This window comes from Hypomesus transpacificus, chromosome 17 (assembly GCF_021917145.1).
Source record: "Hypomesus transpacificus isolate Combined female chromosome 17, fHypTra1, whole genome shotgun sequence".
In the NCBI taxonomy this organism is placed as follows: Eukaryota; Metazoa; Chordata; class Actinopteri; order Osmeriformes; family Osmeridae; genus Hypomesus; species Hypomesus transpacificus.
This window is the reverse complement of record NC_061076.1, coordinates 16,373,572-16,394,205: the sequence shown is the minus strand read 5'-3', so window position 1 is coordinate 16,394,205 and position 20,634 is coordinate 16,373,572. Positions and strand designations below refer to the sequence as shown.

The window sequence follows — 20,634 nt, the reverse complement described above, 5'->3', positions numbered from 1 at the left end:
GAATCAAACAACTTGGACTGCTAAGGTATGTGAGAACATGCTGTTAAGAAATGTACTGGACATGAATCTGTCTGTGGTCAGGGCTTGTGATGGACACCAAGTCAAATGGAAGTTCACTGTTTTCAGTCTAGATTCTGAATGATGGACTGAAACAGCATTGACACAATCCAGGTCTGACAGCTGTGACCCAAACAAAGAACATCTTTTAACAACATATTTACATTTATTGGAGCTTTTTATTCAAATATATAGTTTTTTTAAAGAGCTCATCCCTATATATGGTTGTATGCTAATTCTATCAAATCATTTATTTCACCTTTAAATACCAACTATATTGCATTAATCTGTCTGGTATTGCCATGTTGTGCTGACTGTAAAACATAATAGTTAATTATTTCCGTTGATCTTAATTTAATAAAATTGGCAAAAATCGAACTTAACATTCATAAGATTATATAAATAACTCAATTTTGCTTTGAATGAGAACGTCTATTGTATATACCCAGCGAAAAACTATATATATATATATTTATTTTTATGGATTTCATTGATTCCAACAATATAGTTCCAATGTAGATAAAAAATACCATGTGTAAATATATGGCAAATTCATGTTTCATTTATCTGTGTATGAATTGTAATTAATATATCTGTACATACAGTGTATTCCCTACTAGGCTGAAACACTGGTGTGATACACTCATCTTAGGTCTGACACTGTTCTCTGTACGTTTTATTGGAAGCCAAGAGTTTTGTATAAGGCAGGGTCATATTTAGACAACATAGTTTTCATCAGAAAACATGAGGGAGATCCTTTCCTCAGGACCATGTTGATGGTGGCCCGTGCTCTGTCCTTCCTCACTGCCTCCACCTTCACTGCCTCCATCTCAGCATCGATGATCACCCTCTCCTGCAGAAGTCCATCCAGCAGATCATCCAGGACAGGCATCGTCACTCGCTCCACAAACACCCGTTTTGCAGAGCGCAGCTGTTCCACTGCAGAGCCCTTCTGATCATGCTCAGTCCTCCCTGAGCTGAGGTGAGAAAGTCTGGACCTCTGGGAGCCGTAGCCAGAGCTCCACAGAGACAGGAGATCAGATCTACCATCTCTCCACTCTGTAGAGAAACACAGCAGGTCAGATACTGGGCTGGTTAGATTCCTACTCAGGGACCACATATGGAACATTCAACTGACTGATGAACAGACATACCAGCAAACAAGTAAGCTGCAAGCAGGTAAAATATCTAGACTAAGTCGGGAGGCAGACAGACAGACATATATCTTACCCTCAAGGATCTGCAGTGATCCAGCTTCAGATCTCCAATCAGAATCATCGTCTCTCTCAGCTCTGCTGTCTCCACTCACTGCACAACAACAACATACAAATAACTAAACAAGGTCAAGTATTATGTATCTTTTTACATCCATTGACAAACACAGATAACAATACAGACTGGTAAATGCACAGACAGCTATAGCTCAGTGGTTGAGTATTTGACTGTAGGATCACAAGTATTGAATTGGTTCTTGTTGAGGACACATGTACTAGTGCACAGTGCCCATGATGCAGTCAGTGATGACAGTGAAACACATACAGAGAGATTCCTGGAATTTTAGATTGGGCACAGTGCCCATGATGATGTCAGTGAGACACACAGATTTCTGGAATTGTAGATAGATAGTGCAGTGCCTGTGATGCAGCTGGTGATTACAGTTCTCAGTGCCTTTGATACTGATATTTCTCAGATCACAATTGAAATTCTCCGTCATCTCTGAAGTAGCCTACTTGTTCAACCTGCTCATCTATTCTAGTCAAATTGCCAATGCTGTGGTAGCCTACATTCATGCAAATGATTATGTAGCATTCATTTGTCTGCTGTTTCCTACCTTATACATTGCTTATGTTACATTGATCAAAATGGTACTATCTTGGTTCTCTGTTGAATTGTCTTACCACCACAAACATCAAAACATTAAGTTAATAACAGAAGTTATTATATGCACAATGGTTGAGCATGCTGTCATAATTGTAGACCTAATTCACCATACAGCGCTTGTACATTTGCAATGTGCTGGCAGTTTTGAAATCCGTAAACACATTAATTTAAGTAATAAAATTCTGTCGTTCTGTTCGCAAGCCATCCCCTTTGAAAGCAGCTGATTATCGGTTGTAAAAGTGAATTGGCTTCTAAATAACAAAACAGAAATTTCCTATTTTCCTTTCTACGCTTAGTTTCATTTAATTGCGAATTCCTTTGTTAATCACATTAGTTCAATCACAGTACTGCACTCCGTTGGATTATAAAAAGGCAAAATATGATTGTGATTATGTGCCCGGTTCTCCAGATAATCGCAGACACACACAGATACCTGGCATTATTAGACAGATATTTCTGTCTGTATAGTTGTGTGTTGAGTATTGTCTTTTTCTCTGTTTCTACCATCTCTCCTTCAACATTAAGGTAAATTTACAATTATTATGAATTTACAATTATTTATATGCCAGAGCTGCTGTCAGTACAGTAAATACTCAATACTCACTGAATGGAGGCAGGTCTATGCTCCTGGCTGCAGTAGCAGGCAGTTGTGAAGTCTGATACTCTTCAGAACTCCAGTTCATTTCTGTACCTCCGTCCATCTCAGAGTAAAACACATCTCCACTGTTTGCTGCCACCATCTCCTCCACCTTGTCCAACAGCTCAGTGACCTGAGTGTCATCACCCCTGTTCTTATTGTTGAGGACATGATACCTGTTCCCACATTTCTCAACAAGCCACTGGAGGGCCTTCCCTTCTGTCTCAATGTGCTGCTCAATGGTTGTGTCTCCCAGACAGTCCCCACGAGTGAACAGCACTATAGTGTGACTCCAGACTCTCTCACTGAGAAGCTGCAGGTGTCCCTCTACAGAATTAGCTTCTTCTTCTCTGAATGAGACATCCAGCCGTATGACCAGGAGGAGAGTGTGGGGTCCTGGAGGACACAGAGACACACTGCGTACTATCTCCTGTTTAACCAGCGCAGTAGTTCTCTCTACAGGGAGAGCCCTCCTCCATCCTGGAGTGTCGACCACAGTGACCTGCCTCCCTGCTACTTCTCCCTGTCTCTTCACACACTGAGCAGCTGTCTTCAGGTCAAAGTCCTCTCTGCCCAGGATGGTGTTTCCTGATGAACTCTTCCCTGCATGCCTCCCCCCTAGTAGCACAATCCTCAGCTCTGAGAGATGGAGGGAGTCACCTGTAGGAGAGAGAGAAGGATGAGTATAGAGAGAAACATTTCTAAACTACAGTTTATTCCCTGAAAGTATTCCTAACTGCGTATAAATCTTGTGTAGCTTTATATGAGATCTTACTGCTATAAAACCAAATTCCATACGTCACAGTGTTAATACATAAACACTTAATGTTAAACAATGCATAGATTGACAGTACACCAGTGTCGAGTCACAAGCTACTTGTCATTTGGGGACTACAAGGGCTCCTATGTGCTTCATGTTAGTGGTCTTGTACCCTGGTGTTCAGGGCCCACTGGCCTGCATAGATGTTTGCTTTATACAACACATCTGATTTCAAATGATTCCGCTGAGACTGATAATGAACTATTCATTTAAATCAGGTGTGTTGGTTGGGGGAAACATCTAAAACATACAGGACTGTGGGACCTGAGGACCAGGGCTAAGGACCACTGGTTTCTGTACTACATTGTAGGATAAACTGTTCCAAAAATAGTGAAAAACCCTCCATCAATTCAAGTCTGGACGACACTGCACACTGTCTCATGACTTACTGAGGAACATGTTCCATCAGTAGCAGAAATAACTTACTGATGAATGTTTTGTGGATCTCTCTCTGCTTCATCACCTTGGCCTCCCTCTGTTTCGCCCTAGTTTCTTTTGTTCTTCTCCATACTTCTATCTTCTCCAGGATCTTTCTGTCCATCTCATAGTGGCCTCCTCTGTTTCCTGCCACCATCTCTTCCATCTTGTCCCACAGCTCAGTAACCTGAGTGTCATCACCACTGTTCTTATTGTTGAGGACATGATACCTGTTACCACATTTCTCAATAATCCACTGGAGGGCCTTCCCTTCTCTCTCAATGTGCTGCTCAATGGTTGTGTCTCCCAGACATTCCCCACAAGTGAACAGCACTATAGTGTGACTCCAGACTCTCTCACTGAGAAGCTGCAGGTGTCCCTCTACTGATCTTCTGTGTTTCTCTGTGAATGAGAAATCCAAGTCTATGACCAGGAGAAGAGTGTGGGGTCCTGGAGGACACAGAGACACACTGCGTACTATCTCCTGTTTAACCAGCTCAGTAGTACTCTCTACAGTAAGATCCCTCCTCCATCCTGGAGTGTCGACCACAGTGACTTGCCTCCCTGTTACTTCTCCCTGTGTCTTCACACACTGAGCAGCTCCCCTCAGGTCAAACTCCTCTCTGCACAGGATGGTGTTTCCTGATGAACTCTTCCCGGCACGTTTCCCCCCCAGCAGCACAATCCTCAGCTCTGAGAGATGGAGGGAGTCACCTGTCAGAGAGAGAGAGAAACAGAGAGAGAGAGAGAGAGAGAGAGAGAGAGAGAGAGAGAGAGAGGGGAAAATATAGATGCATGAGACAGATTGAGAGATAAAGTCAGAAAGAGAAAGACAAAAGGCATACAGAGATTGCATTTTCTTTGTGAAATTTACAATTATCTGATTTTACAGGTTGTTTGAGTGAAGCATCTGCAGCACATAGTAATAATGTGAGTTGCAGAAATGTTCACTGCTCATATGAACATATCCTACAAAAACATTTACTGATATCTACATAATCCACAATATTGTTCATCAATAATTTAAATGATGTTTTCTCAGATTACAACCTGTCTCTAATTATCCAGTGTACTGCATGTCACATTGATTAGGCTATTCACACCAAGACTCTGGGTTGACACTGAAAGAAACTCACCCATTAGTGATCTGAGAGTCTCTCTCTGTTCCTGCACCTTCATCTGCCTCTGTTGTGCTCTCTCTTCCTCTGCGCTCCTTCTCTCCTCTATCTTCTCCAGGATCTCTCTGTCCATCTCATAGTGGCCTCCTCTGTTACCTGCCACCATCTGCTCGATCTTGTCCAACAGCTCAGTGACCTGAGTGTCATAACCCCTGTTCTTATTGTTGAGGACATGATACCTGTTCCCACATTTCTCAATAAGCCACTGGAGGGCCTTCACTTCTCTCTCAATGTGCTGCTCAATGGTTGTGTCTCCCAGATGGTCCCCATGAGTGAACAGCACTATAGTGTGATTCCATACTCTCTCACTGAGAAGCTGCAGGTGTCCTTCTACTGATATTCTCTGTTTCTCTGTGAATGAGACATCCAGCTGTATGACCAGGAGGAACGTGTGGGGTCCTGGAGGACACAGAGACACACTGTGTACTATCTCCTGTTTAACCAGCTCAGTAGTTCTCTCTACAGCGACATTACTCCACCATCCTGGAGTGTCGACCACAGTGACCTGCCTCCCTGCTACTTCTCCCTGTCTCTTCACACACTGAGCAGCTGTCCTCAGGTCAAACTCCTCTCTGCCCAAGATGGTGTTTCCTGTTGAACTTGACCCTGCAAGTTTCCCCCCCAGCAGCACAATCCTCAGCTCTGAGAGATGGAGGGAGTCATCTGTCAGAGAAAGAGAAGGATGAGTATACAGAAAACCATTTATTATTATTTTAAGGCTGAAACACAAACAAAGACTGTTTACCTGAAGCCATAGTTGATAATTGTTCTCCTCTCTTTACTCCTGGAGAGAATGGAGAGCAGGCAGGGTCTAAAATATATATCAAACATGGCAATGCAAGGTTATTGTGGTGTTACGTCAACCTACCTGTAGCTAACCTACTTAGAATATATGTCAACCCTTAAACAATCTGTTAAGATCAAACATCTTCTACCCTGTGTCTATTGTAGCCCATTGTTATAGTTTATTAATAAATTGGTAAATCTGGTTAACGATGAATTACATTTTCAATCGACATTTAACGTACATATACTCACACCACACAGTCGAAGCCTATTAGTCGACGAAGGAAAGGGGTTGTCTTGAAAGTGAAACTGACTGTTGAGAGCATGCCCAGACGCAGACATTTACTGAGAGAATGTGACCTGACTGGCGGGTTTTGGCAGTGGAGACATGCCGTGTGACGCAGCTCACAGTCCTTATCAAGTCCTCATCAAAGATGCAAACTTTTTTTTTCGAAACCTTTTATGAAAATATTGTTTCCACTTTTCAAAACATTTTTTTCAAAAGATTTGTTCAAAAAATGTATTGTAGACTTTAAAGCAGGGGGTGTGTAGGGAAATGTCTATACTTTTACCATGCATTTGTTTGCCACACAGAAACAAAGACAGCACATTAGTTGTGCATGGACTACGGTGTACAAACTGTTTTGTAATAGACTGGGTGTCTCTCTTGGGGACAAGCCTGTCTGGTTATGTATAAGACTACAGCCCCCCTCACCCCCATCCCCCTATGTGTCCGCTTCCCAGGCACTATCCTCTCCCAGGACCTCAAGTGGGAACTGAACATCAGCTCCCTCACCAGTAAAGCACAACAGAGGATGTACTTTGTACGGCAGCTGAAGAAATTCAACCTGCCATAGACAATGATGGTGCACTTCTACACAGCCATCATTGAGTCCATCCTCACTTCTTCTATCACCATCTGGTACGCTGCTGCCACTGCCAAGGACAAGAGCAGACTGCAGCGTATCATCCACACTGCTGAGAAGGTGATCGGCTGCAATCAGCCCACCCTCGAGGTCCCTGAGGCGAGCGAGGAAGATTGTGGCCGACACCTCCCACCCTGGACACTCCCTGTTCCGGCTACTCCCCTCCAGCAGAAGGCTGCGGTCCATCAGGACCAAAACCTCACGCCACAAGAACAGTTTCTTTCCATCTGCTACTGGCCTCTTCAACACTGACATTTATCTATTATCTATTATTATCCATCCGACACCTGTTGCAATACGCACAAGCCACCTTATTTTGCACTATTGCCCATTCATATTAATATTCTTATTTGTATATATATTTTATTTAAATGTATCATTTACATTTTAAAATTGTTTTATTTTTTAGATTTTTAGTTTTTAGGATTAGTTAAACTAGTGTACTTTTCTACTTTATTATTGAAGATCCGTACATGTTTGTTGTTTGCACCTTCCAGCCACAGTAAATTCTGTGTTTGTGTAAACGTACATGGCAAATAAAACCAAATTGTGATTCTGATTCTATGTGCAGTATTTGGTCAGGGCATGTGATGGATCCCATGTCAAATGGAAGTTAACTGTTTTCAGTTTAAATTCTGAATGATGGACTGAAACAGCATTGACACAATCCAGGTCTGACAGCTGTGGCCCGAATAATGAACATCCTGTAACAACATTTATATGTATTGGAGGTTTTTATAAAAAGAAATAGATTGTTTCAATGAGTTTATCCACATATGATTGTACCCAATTAGACATTTTTGTCTAACCATATACTTTACCTTTATATAAATTCTATATTTACACATTACTCTGTCTGGTGTTGCCATGTTGTGCTGATGGTAAAACCTTATTTCAGTTGATCTTAGATACATTCAATTGGCAAATATCAAAGTTAACATTCATAAGATTATATTAACAAATCAATTCAGATTTGAATGAGAGGCTCTAATTGTATGTACCCATTGTATGTTAATCAATATAAAACTTTTTTAAGAGTATTTCAATGATTCCGTTAGAAAAGTTAAAGATGTAACTGTTATTCTGTATAAGAATGATTCTGTGTTCAGTGTTCCTTTTGTGCAAAGAGGCCTACCCCCAAATCTGAACTCTGGGCATACATAAACAAGGGAACCTGGGCTTGACCACTATGTTTCTGGAGAGGCCATAAAAGAGTTAATCATATGGTCAAGCTTACAGAGGTCAGAGAGCGCACACACGCACACACTCAAACACGCACACACTCAAACACGCACACACTCAAACACGCACACGCGCGTGCCAGGTCTATGCAAGGGAGCCAATGAAAGAAGAGCCATGGGACATTCGCATGCTTTGGTTTTAACCAATAACAGTCAAGAGCGGTTCCGTTTAAATAGCTAGCTAGCACAACATGCTAGCAAACAAACTTTGTAGCACATTGGCGTGTGATGTTTTTGTCTCCTTGTGGGCCGTCCGCAAGCAATAAAGCTTCCTTAAACTTGTTTACCGACTGACTGTGCAATGCTTGATAGATTAATATTTCTGACAGATTCCAACAATATATCATCATCATCATGATAAACTTTATTTCGGACACTTACTAGGTCCATAGATTACAAAACAAAATAGACAAACATATAATAAAATCATGAGGTACAACCTTTTCGGTAACACTTTAGAATAATGGTCCGTTGTTAATGAGTAGCTATGCAGGAAGTAATAGGTAGTTCTACATTAACACCGAATTTAATACCATTAACTAATATGGAACCAAGATCAACTAAGCAGTAAGTAATAACTAAATTACAACAAAGGTAGTTCCTTGGTACGTTTCCCCTTAGTATTAGCTAGACTTTGCTCCTTTGTATAGTTAGTCCACATATTTTAGTTTCAATATTCCTATATGTTTAATGTATGCACCTCCCTGCCAAAGTAAATTCATTGTTTGTGCAAACACTCATGGCGAATAAAATCCCTTCTGATTCTGATTCTGTATGTATTTGGTTATTACTAAATAAATGTATCCTCTTGAGAACTACTTGTGAACTATGACCAATTAAGAAATAATAGCCAATTAATTAATAATCACAAAAGTAACATATCTAAAAAGTGAAACATTTGGTTGTTTTACTCTTAACATGGTCATCATTTTTCAGAAGCTTGTGCCTCAAATGGGTTCTTTGTGGAAACCAGTTTATGAATATTATATCCCTCCAAATACGTTAACTACAGGTTGCGATAGTGACTACTCTTACCAAAGGATGGACGTATGTTCTCTGTTTATTTCAAACTTAAACATGGTATTAATACAAATAATGATCATTTGTTTAACATTTTTTATAATTAGGAAGTGATGCTGACACTCATGATTGAATTAGTTTACTATTATGAGCTCTTGAGTGTCAGTTCAATGTCTCAGACTCTAAAGACCTACCTTTATGTTACAGTAGCCGCTTGAGGAGGACTTCTCTTTAGGATATGAATATAAACATTGATGTTTTCTTGTCAAAAACCATTTGCCTCCTGCATTTATGTTGCAATAAGCACGGCCTGTACCGTATGTGTCAAATATAAAATTAGACTTATTATAGGCCTATTACTTGTGAAAACCAGTGTAACTCCTCACTAATTACTCAAGCGTTACCTTGTCATCCTGCAGGAACTACTTGTGATGTGGACCATTATTTTAAAGTGACAAACATGTTAACTCCTCACTAATTACTCAAGAGTTACCTTGTCATCCCGCCGTAACTGTAATCTGGACCATTATTTCAAAGTGAAAAACACGTTAACACCTCACTAACATGTCATTTCACAAGATCTACAACATAAAACAACTGCAGTGATTGGACAACATTTTTTTAAATTATATGCAGTGGAAGATTTTCATGAAATGAAATCCTACATAATGCAAAAATCCACATGGGCATGCAAGAATAAAGTGTAACGAGTGTCTAACTTTAACACCGCTACAGAGAATAATAAGATGATCAATGGGAGATGTATCGGAATATGTGGTTCTTTGGAAAGACGGTACTGTATGCACTACAGAATGAAACACACAAAACACGTTGGCCATATTTCAGAGGTAATAGAATGGTTGTTTATTTTTTCCTTCACATGAAAAAAATACATTAACAAAACAAACAACAATTTCAATTAACTTAATTACAATAACACTTAAAATAGTAATTCCCCAAATCAATGTGAAAGTTTCAATTAATTGTTCTCCCCAATTCCCTTAAGTTGTATCTATTTATTCTTATTAGCTTGTGGTTTATTTCTGCTTTTAAAAGATCTATGGGATTATCACTATATTATGTTGATTTGATGGTGGGACTCTTATTTTGGAAAACGCTTGACTTTTTGGATATTATTTTACTCTAATTAAATGAAGGGATTATTAATTTGATTGAAAGTACAAGTATAAAAAACAACAAATATATCAATACACAAGTCAAGTAGTAGAACAACCAATTCTAAAAAATACCTCACTCCAACCGTGCTGCAGACACAGTGCTGCAGCGTGAACTCACGCGCACCCCGTCGGCCCACCAGGGATTCCCCCGGTAAACCCGATGGCCCTGCTGTTCTCTGCATGTTTTATTGAAAGCCAAGAGTTTTGTATAAGGCAGGGTCACATTTAGACAACATAGTTTTCATCACAAAACATGAGGGACCTCCTTTCCTCATGACCATGTCGATGGTGACCCGTGCTCTGTCCTTCCTCACTGCCTCCACCTTCACTACCTCCATCTCAGCATCGTTGATCACCCTCTCCTGCAGAAGTCCATCCAGCAGATCGTCCAGGACAGGCATCTTCACTCGCTCCACAAACGCCAGTCTTGCAGAGTGCAGCTGCTCCTCTGCAGAGCCCTTCTGAGCATGCTCAGTCCACCCTGAGCTGAGGTGAGAAAGTCTGGAGTTCTGGGAGCCGTAGCCAGAGCTCCACAGAGACAGGAGATCAGATCTACCATCTCTCCACTCTGTAGAGAAACACAGCAGGTCAGATACTGGGCTGGTTAGATTCCTACTCAGGGACCACATATCGAACATTCTACAGACAGACATACAGGCAAACTGACATACAAGTAGGCTGCAGGCAGGTAAAGTATCTAGACAGACAGGCAGGAAGCCATACAGACAGGCATCTTACTCTCAAGGCTCCACAGTGATCCAGTCTCAGATCTCCAACCAGAATCATCGTCTCTCTCAGCTCTGCTGTCTCCACTCACTGCACAACAACAACAACATACAAATAACTAAACAAGGTCAAGTATTATGTATATTTTTACATCCACTGACAAACACAGATAACAATACAGACTGATAAATGCACAGACAGCTACATACTATACACAATTTATGCACAGTTTACACATTTACATTTATTCATTTAGCAGACGATTTTATCCAAAGCGACTTCCAAGAGAGAGCTTTACAAAGTGCATAGGTCACTGATAATAACAACAAGATAGCCCCACAGCATTGCGGGTAGTCAAAAACAAGAAGTACATATTGTGAACAACCAAAAAATAGTGCTAAAGGGAAGAAACCATAAGAGCATGTAGTTAAACAAGTTAAAATTACACAACATTAATCTCTAAGTGCAGGTGTAGCTGTAGGAAAGCAATACAAATAGGATTAACTAAAATAGAATACAACAGTTTAAATCAGCTACCACTAACCAACAAGAGCAACAGTCTAAGCAAGAGTCATTGTGATCCTTGAGGAAACTAGCGTTGGGTTCAGCAAACCATTCCTAAGTACCATTGTACTCCCGGAACAAGTGCGTCTTGAGCCTTCTCTTGAAGGTGGAGAGACAGTCCGTGTCTCTGATGGAGGTGGGGAGTTGATTCCACCACTGGGGTGCCAGGCAGGAGAAGAGCTTGTGCTGGGACCGGGCGGTCTTGAGAGGTGGGACCACCAGGCGGTTGTCTGAAGAAGACCGTAGGTGGCGGGTGGGGGTGTGAGGCTGCAGGAGAGACTTGATGTAGTTGGGCGCAGTCCCGTTCACTGCTCGGAAGGTCAGTACCAGGGTCTTGAATCTGATGCGGGCCGTTATGGGTAGCCAGTGGAGGGAGATGAGGAGCGGGGTAACGTGGGAGCGTCTGGGTAGATTGTAGACCAGGCGGGCCGCTGCGTTCTGAATCCTCTGAAGAGGGTGGGTTGCGCATGATGGGAGACCGGCGAGCAGCGAGTTGCAGTAGTCCAACTTGGAGAGGACAAGTGCTTGGACAAGCAGCTGAGTGGAGTGCTCAGACAGGTATCTCCTGATCTTCCGGATGTTGTAGAGGGTGAATCTACACGACCGGGAGACCGCAGCAATGTGGGCCGTGAGGGAGAGCTCGTCATCCATGGTAACCCCAAGGTTCCTGGCAGAGGATGAGGGGGTCACCGTCGCAGATCCCAGGGTGATTGAGAAGTCATGGGAGATGGAGGGTTTGGCCGGGATGATGAGAAGTTCCGTTTTGGCAAGGTTCAGCTGGAGGTGGTGCTCAGTCATCCAGGCGAAGATGTCTGCGAGGCAGACCTCAATCCTAGCTGAGATCCCCGGATCGGTCGGAGGGAACGACAGGTACAGCTGCGTGTCGTCAGCGTAGCAGTGGTAGGAGAAGCCATGGGAGGTGATGATTGGTCCAATTGAGGTGGTGTACAGAGAGAAGAGGAGGGGACCAAGGAAATGGGTAACACTTTAGATGAGCTCACCAAATTAATAATTTACTAACCAATTTGTTACCTATTAGTTAACGGTTTGTTCACCATTAGTTATTTATTGTTTATACGAAATGTATCATTAGTAAAGCATTTGTTCACACAGTTAGGGTTAGGGTTCGGGTTTAGGGCTAGGGTTTATGTTTAGGGTTTAAGTTTTGGTTGGGGTTTAGCTTTGCTAATGCTTTACTAATGATACATTTTGTATGAACAACAAATAACTAATGGTGAAAAAAACGTTAACTAATAAGTAACAAATTGGTTAATAAATAATAAATTATGAATTTGGTGAGCTCATCTAAAGTGTTACCAACAAATGTAATACATGGAATATTAAAATGATGGATATTGAATTGGTCCTTGTTATGGACACATATTTCTATAGTTATATTTCTGTCTGTGTATTGTCATCCCATCTGTTTCTCTAATCTCACATAAATATTTATGTGCCAGAGCTGCTGTTAGTAAAGTAAATAGTCAATACTCACTGTTTGGAGGGAGGAAAAGGTAACTCCTGGCTCTTGTCATAGACAGTTGTAACGTCTGGTAAAAAACATTTCCTCTTTCCAGTTTTTTTTCCCGGTTTCCTGCCATCATCTCCTCCATCTTGTCAAACAGCTCAGTGACTTGAGTGTCATCACCCCTGTTTTGATTGTTGAGGACATGATACCTGTTCCCACATTTCTCAACAAGCCACTGGAGGGCCTTCCCTTCTCTCTCAATGTGATGCTCAATGGTTGTGTCTCCCAGACAGTCCCCACGAGTGATCAGCACTATAGTGTGACTCCAGACTCTCTCACTGAGAAGCTGCAGGTGTCCCTCTACTGATCTTCTCTCTTCCTCTAGTAATGAGACATCCAGCCGTATAACCAGGAGGAGAGTGTGGGGTCCTGGAGGACACAGAGACACACTGCGTACTATCTCCTGTTTAACCTGCTCAGTAGTCCTCTTTACAGGGAGATCCCTCCACCATCCTGGAGTGTCGACCACAGTGACCTGCCTCCCTGCTACTTCTCCCTGTCTTTTCACACACTGAGCAGCTGTCCTCAGGTCAAACTCCTCTCTGCCCAGGATGGTGTTTCCTGATGAACTCTTCCCTTCACGTTTCCCGCCCAGTAGCACAATCCTCAGCTCTGAGAGATGGAGGGAGTCACCAAAGAGAGAGGGGTGGGAAGAGAGACAAAGAGAGAAAAGGAGAGAGAAAGGGGCAGAAAAAGAGGCGAAACGGAGAAAAAGTGAGAAAGTCAAGGGAGACATTTTTGTTATTATTGTTCATGTAATAAATGTACTGAACGATGGAAGGAGTGGTAAATTATACTGTGAAGCTAAATCATATCCTATTCATTTATACAGGTGACACTGTGCAATAAAACCTTCAAATGTAACCACAACTAACACGATGAACTTACTGGTTGTGGTGAATTATTTTATGACTGAAACATTGAAACGAAGACTGTTTACCTGAAGTCATAGTTGATAATGCTTCTCTTCATTCCTGTAGAGATTGGAGAGCAGGCAGGGTCTCAAATAAAACACGGCAATGCAAGGTTATTGTGGTGTCACATCAACCTACCTGTAACCTACTTAGAATACATGTCAAACCTTAAAAAATCTGCTGATATAGTTTATAAATGAATTGGTAAATCTGGTTAGCAATGAATTACATTTTCAATCAACGTTTAACGAACAAATACTCACACCATCCAGTCGAAGCCTAGCAGACGAGGAAAGAAAGGCGTTGTCTTAAAAAGTGATTGATGAGGGCATGTCCTGGCGCAGACGTTTAATGAGAGCATGTAACCTGACTGGCTGGTTTTGGCAGTGGAGACATGCCGTGCGATGGAGCTCACAGTATTGTAGAGTTCTCATCAAATACTAATCAATGATGCAAACCTTTTTTTTTCAAAAATATTGTTTAAACCTTTCAAAACATTTTTTTCCAAACATTTGTTCAAAATAATTTTTGTAGACTATTTAGTGGAGGGGGGTGTGTAGGGAAATGTCTATACTTTTACAATGCATTTGTTTACTTACAGAAACAAAGACAAGAAATCAGTTGTGCTTGGACTACAGTGTACAAGAATGGTGTATGGGCCTGCCTGGTTATGTGAGTCTCTTGAGGACAGGCCTGCCTGGTTATGTGTGTCTCTAGGGGACAGGCCTGCCTGGTTATGTGTGTCTCTAGAGGACAGGCCTGCCTGGTTATGTGTGTCTCTTGAGGGCAGGCCTGCCTGGTTTTGTGTGTCTCTTGAGGACAGGCCTGCCTGGTTATGTGTGTCTCTTGAGGACAGGCCTGCCTGGTTATGTGTGTCTCTTGAGGACAGGCCTGCCTGGTTATGTGTGTTTCTTGGGGACAGGCCTGTCTGGTTATGTGTGTCTCTAGGGGACAGGCCTGCCTGGTTATGTGAGTCTCTTGGGAACAGGCCTGTCTGTTTGTGTGTGTGTTTCAGCAGTGGCGGTCCTAGCACATTTTGCGCCCGGTCGAGTTTTTCAGTTACACACTGCACGGCACAGTCTCAGCAAGCAGGGCTGCCTGAAGGGGGCGCCAATATGCCAATTCCCCACAAAATGAAACGATAGATCAGAGAAAACCGCGCAGATGTCTTTTTTTAAATGCTTGTGCGCCCCCCACGTGACGTGGGTCTGCCCGTGCCTAAAACCGCCCCTGTGTTTCAGAGTTCAATGCTCATAAGACAGTGGAGATGGTTGTGGACTTCAGAAAGAATATGTTTAACGTTTAACATACATTTAAGCAATAAGCCCCAAGAGGCCGTGGTTTACGCTGATTTTAGAACAGGTAAGGGGAGTTGTTAGGCGCGAAGCGGAGTGCCGAAAACCCCCTTACCTGTTGTAAAATCAGCGTAAACCACGGACTCGCGGGGCTTATTGCTTTTCTAAAACTGTTGCTACAAATATTTGATATGGTTTCATCAATAAAAACAATTAGAAACAAAATAGTTTAATAATAAACAGTCATTCTTCCACTACTATAAAGTATAGATCCTACATAAATCGTTGCCACGCAACAGCCAGATGGACACCTTTGCCGTCTTTTTCAATTTGAAATATTCGATGTGCAGTAATCTGGAATGTTAAAGAATGTTATGAGGACAACCTGTGAGGTTATGCTGGATTTTACAACGGCATGGAATGTGATATAGCCAATCACAATCAAGGATGGGAACAACCAGTTTTAGAAATACTCACACCACACAGAAACCTAGCAGACGACGAGGGAAAGGCGTGGTCTTGAACGTGAAAGTGACTGTTGAGGGCATGCCCAGACGCAGACGTAGTGAGAGAATGTGACCTGACCCTGGTCTTGGCAGTGGAGACATGCTGTGCAACGGAGCTCACAGTATTATACAGTCCTCATCAAATACTCATCAATGATGCAATTCTTTCTTTCTAAACCGTTTTCGAAAATGTTGTTTCAACCTTTCAAAAAAAACAATATTTGTTCCAAATATTTTTTGTAAACTAGGGAGGGGGGGGGTTGTAAGGAAATGCCTATACTTTAAAATGCATTTGTTTACCACACAGAAACAAAGACAACAAATCAGTTGTGCATGGACTACAATGTACATAGTGTTTTGTAATAGACCTTGAGGCAAGCCTGCAGGAATGGTGTATGGGCCTGCCTGGTTATGTGTGTCTCTTGAGGACAGGCCTGCCTGGTTATGTGTGTTTCTTGGGGACAGGCCTGTCTAGTTATGTGTGTCTCTTGAGGACAGGCCTGCTTGGTCATGTGTGTTTCTAGGGGACAGGCCTGCCTGGTTATGTGTGTCTCTAGGGGACAGGCCTACCTGGTTATGTGTGTCTCTTGGGGACAGGCCTGTCTGGTTATGTGTGTCTCTTGAGGACAGGCCTGCCTGGTTATGTGTGTCTCTTGGGGACAGGCCTGTCTGGTTATGTGTGTCTTTAGGGGACAGGCCTGCCTGGTTATGTGTGTCTCTTGGGGACAGGCCTGCCTGGTTATGTGTGTCTCTCGGGGACAGGCCTGTCTGGTTATGTGTGTCTCTTGAGGACAGGCCTGTCTGGTTATGTGTGTCTCTAGGGGACAGGCCTGCCTGGTTATGTGTGTCTCTTGAGGACAGGCCTGCCTGGTTATGTTTGTCTCTTGAGGACAGGCCTGCCTGGTTATGTGTGTCTCTTGAGGACAGGCCTGCCTGGTTATGTGTGTTTCTAGGGGACAGGCCTGCCTGGTTATTTGTGTCTCTAGGGGACAGGCCTACCTGGTTATGTGTGTCTCTTGGGGACAGGCCTGTCTGGTTATGTGTGTCTCTTGAGGACAGGCCTGCCTGGTTATGTGTGTCTCTTGGGGACAGGCCTGTCTGGTTATGTGTGTCTCTAGGGGACAGGCCTGCCTGGTTATGTGTGTCTCTTGGGGACAGGCCTGCCTGGTTATGTGTGTCTCTCGGGGACAGGCCTGTCTGGTTATGTGTGTCTCTTGAGGACAGGCCTGTCTGGTTATGTGTGTCTTTAGGGGACAGGCCTGTCTGGTTATGTGTGTCTCTTGAGGACAGGCCTGTCTGGTTATGTGTGTCTTTTGGGGACAGGCCTGTCTGGTTATGTGTGTCTCTAGGGGACAGGCCTGCCTGGTTATGTGAGTCTCTTGGGGACACACATAACCGAGGAAGATTGTGGCCGACTCCTCCCACCCTGGACACTCCCTGTTCCAGCTACTCCCCTCCGGCAGAAGGCTGCGGTCCATCAGGACCAAAACCTCACGCCACATGAACAGTTTCCTTCTGCCACTGGCCTCTTCAACAAGGCCAAGGGCTCACACAGACTTTAAACCATTGCCAATTTTGCACCCTTGTCATATTTTCACTAAGTTACCCTATTTGTATATCTGTATTTTTATATTGTACTCATAGCTACTTATTTTTTTATATTTTTTTTGTATCCTAAATTCTTACAGCCCTTAGTATTAGTTACATTTACATGTATTCATTTAGCAGACACTTTTATCCAAAGCGACTTCCAAGAGAGAGCTTACAAAAGAGCATAGGTCACTGATCATAACAACCAGATAGTCCCAAACATTGCAAGTAGCCAAAACATGAAGCATACATTGTGAAAAGCTAAACAAGTGCCAAAGGGAAGACCCATAAGAGCATGCAGTTATACAAGTTACAAATTAAACAACATGAACCACAAAAGTGCAGGCCTGTACCTGTAGAAGAACAATCAACAGTAAAATATTTCACAGCGAGTACAAGACTTAACTTCGTTATATCTAACCTAAAAGAGCAACAAGTCACTCAATAAGAGTAATTGTGATCCTGGAGGAAACTAACTAACAAGTCCAGCCAAGCATTCTTAAGTGCCGTTGTACTCCCGGAACAAGTGCGTCTTGAGCCTTTTCTTGAAGGTGGGGAGACAGTCAGTGTCCCTGATGGAGGTGGGGAGCTGGTTCCACCATTGGGGGGCCAGGCAGGAGAAGAGCTTGTGTTGGGACCGGGCAGTCTTGAGCGGTGGGACCACCAGGCGGTTGTCTGAAGAAGACCGTAGGTGACGGGTGGGTTAGTTACAAGTTAGACCTTGTACCGTTAGTATAGTTAGACTTGTACACTTGTGATCCCTGTATGTTTAATGTATGCACCTTCCTGCCAAAGTAAATTCCTTGTCTGTGCAAACTTTGATGGCGATTAAACTCCTTTCTGATTCTGATTCTCTTGGGGGCAGGCCTGCCGATTATTGCTACCTGTGCTCACGTGTTTATGCCGCTCAAAGGGGCAGTGTTTACTTGAAGGCTTCCTGGCGGGAGTTTTCTCCATGAAAATAGAGCAAAGGATCGTCACCGACTGAAGTGCTCCACATTGAGAGCCGCAGCAGTCGTAACAGCGCCCCCTCACGTGGACCGGCCTTGTGACCGCTTCCATTCGTACATCTGATGCGATGTTTGCAGTGACGACACTGCCTCGCTCACGCTCCCGGACTGGAAGAGCGCGCCGCTCCGTTCTAGAACTCACATGGAACACGGGGACCCTGCGACAAAATAAGAAGTAGCCCACAGAACGAGAGAGCGAGAGACAGAGAGAGAGAGAGAGAAAAAGAGAGAGAAAAAGAGAGAGAAAAAGAGAGTGTGCTTTGGTGTGCAGTTTTCCCTGTACGTGCGTGCAGATCCAGGCTATACATGTTTTTGTAGACTACAAGGTAAAAAAAAATTGCCCAGATAATATATTAAAAATATAAAATATTCGGTAAAAATTAAAATTAAACTACAGTCAACTAAAGATTGAAATCAACTTCCAGATTATGTCTACAGCCTATTGATACACATAGTCTTCGTGATTTAGACTACGCATAGGCAGTAAGAAGGAAATCATTTTCATATAAAGATAGAATGTGACAAACAATTTTTCTTAAAAAGTGCAGCCTACAAGGTTCCGTCCGCCCCTGCATGTTCTGTCAGCGATGACGAGTCACGCGGATAGTAGGTTATGGAGGCAGCAAAGCGTCGTTGACCCACTTTCCCCACATTCTTGTCTTTGTAACTTTCTAAGTTGAGACTGTCATGTAACTGTTCACATGCTGGATCTAGTTAATGGCGTGAGGTTCTGGGGATGAGGCTTCCACAAGGGGGCTCGGGGAGCAAGGCGGTAGGATGGCCAGGTGTTATACCATGGCACGAGACGAATAAAGAGAAGGCTCTCGAGGTGTATTAAACGTGTCACGGAGCATCATTACACAAGAATCAGCTTGTACAGAGACCACCTTTCAACAAGTGGCGCTCAAAAGTGTTTTGGGTATTATGTCAGTGAAAATATTTATTAAATATCCAGATCCCCCCAAATATGTTGTGAACCACATGCGGTGATATAGAATAACTGTTTCACGTCTACCTGTTTTATGAAACTTATTTCTTAAATTTCTGATTTATGAAAAAATCTCTTTCTCTCTCCTTCTGTCTCTATCTCTCTGGCATCAAACCTCAAGACATCTAATAAACAGCATTTCCTCAAACGTATCATTGTCATTTATGCGTATGCGTGTCATTTATACGTAGACCGTTCAATTATAACAAATGATAAACACGAAACGTGCAGCTTGATGAGCTGGTATTATAGCCCAAGAATGTCCTCACGAGGACAGGCACGGGCATCGTCGTTTACGAGAACCATATAATCAAGAAGAGGCTGCACGCGGGAAGGTGATTAAGATGCCTAATGGCACGCGAAGTGACCTGCTGTCTAGTTATGAAGGTGCACGCTCTGCCCTAGATTCAAAATAGACTGTGGCAACTTTACCAAATGTCTTCACGTGAAGAGCCATAGTGACCTAATAGGCAACTGTGTTCTGTGCTAATTACACTAACACCCACAGTGAATCACCTGCTACATATACAGTGCCCTCCAAAAGTATTGGAACAGTGAGGCGAATTCCTTTATTTTTGCTGTAGACTGAAAACATTTGGGCTTGACATCAAATAATGAACGTGAGACCAGAGATCAACGTTTCAGCTTTTATTTCCAGGTATTTACATCAGGATCTGATGCACAACTAAGAAAATATCACATTTTGTTTGAATCCACCCATTTGTCATGTGATCAAAAGTATTGGAACAGATATACTTAAAACATATTTAAGTGAATAAGACTTAATATTTAGTTGCAAATCCTTTGCTTTCAATAACTGCAGCAAGTCTGTGACCCATTGACGTCACCAAACTTTTGCATTCTTCCTTTTGGATGCTTTCCCAGGCTTTCACTGCAGCCTCTTTCAGTTGTTGTTTGTTTTGTGGGGTTCCTCCCTTCAGTCTCCTCTTAAGCAGGTAAAATGCATGCTCTATAGGGTTTAAGTCTGGAGATTGACTTGGCCAGTCTAATACCTTCCATTTCTTGCCCCTGATGAACTCCTTTGTTGTTTTGGCAGTGTGTTTTGGGTCGTTATCTTGCTGCATGATGAAGGCTCTGCCAATCAGTTTGGTTGCATCTTTCCTTAAATTGGCAGACAAAATGTTTCTGTAGACTTCCGAGTTCATTTTGCTGCTGCCATCATGTGTTACATCCTCAATAAAGATTAATGAGCCCGTCCCAGAAGAAGCCATGCAAGCCCAAGCCATGACATTACCTCCACCGTGTTTCACAGATGAGCTTGTGTGTTTGGGATCATGAGCAGTTCCTTTCTTTCTCCAAACTTTAGCCTTTCCATCACTTTGGTAAAAGTTAATCTTTGTCTCATCAGTCC

The 20,634-nt window shown here is 42.7% G+C and overlaps 1 protein-coding gene across 1 annotated transcript; it reads right to left on the bottom strand.

Moving 5' to 3' along the window:
* Nucleotides 1–216: 216 nt before the first annotated feature.
* On the bottom strand, nucleotides 217–14,206 carry LOC124479523. The gene is made up of 12 exons (XM_047038289.1): nucleotides 14,137–14,206; nucleotides 13,900–13,933; nucleotides 12,927–13,571; nucleotides 10,880–10,957; nucleotides 10,338–10,709; nucleotides 6,019–6,117; nucleotides 5,736–5,801; nucleotides 4,949–5,653; nucleotides 3,822–4,526; nucleotides 2,543–3,235; nucleotides 1,288–1,365; nucleotides 217–1,116 (listed from the first exon to the last, which is right to left on the bottom strand). Exons 2-12 carry the CDS (start codon nucleotides 13,907–13,909, stop codon nucleotides 734–736), a joined length of 3,834 nt encoding a protein of 1,277 aa, XP_046894245.1. The 5' UTR covers nucleotides 13,910–13,933; nucleotides 14,137–14,206; the 3' UTR covers nucleotides 217–733.
* Between the last annotated feature and the right edge of the window lie 6,428 nt (nucleotides 14,207–20,634).

Bases quoted from the DNA above. Each gene is read 5' to 3' on its own strand.
- LOC124479523 (XM_047038289.1), bottom strand. The intron at 3,236-3,821 runs GTAAGTTATTTC...TCTCTCCTACAG, and splicing joins GATCCACAAAACATTCATCA to GTGACTCCCTCCATCTCTCA. The intron at 1,366-2,542 runs GTGAGTATTGAG...GTTGTTGTGCAG, and splicing joins CATAGACCTGCCTCCATTCA to TGAGTGGAGACAGCAGAGCT.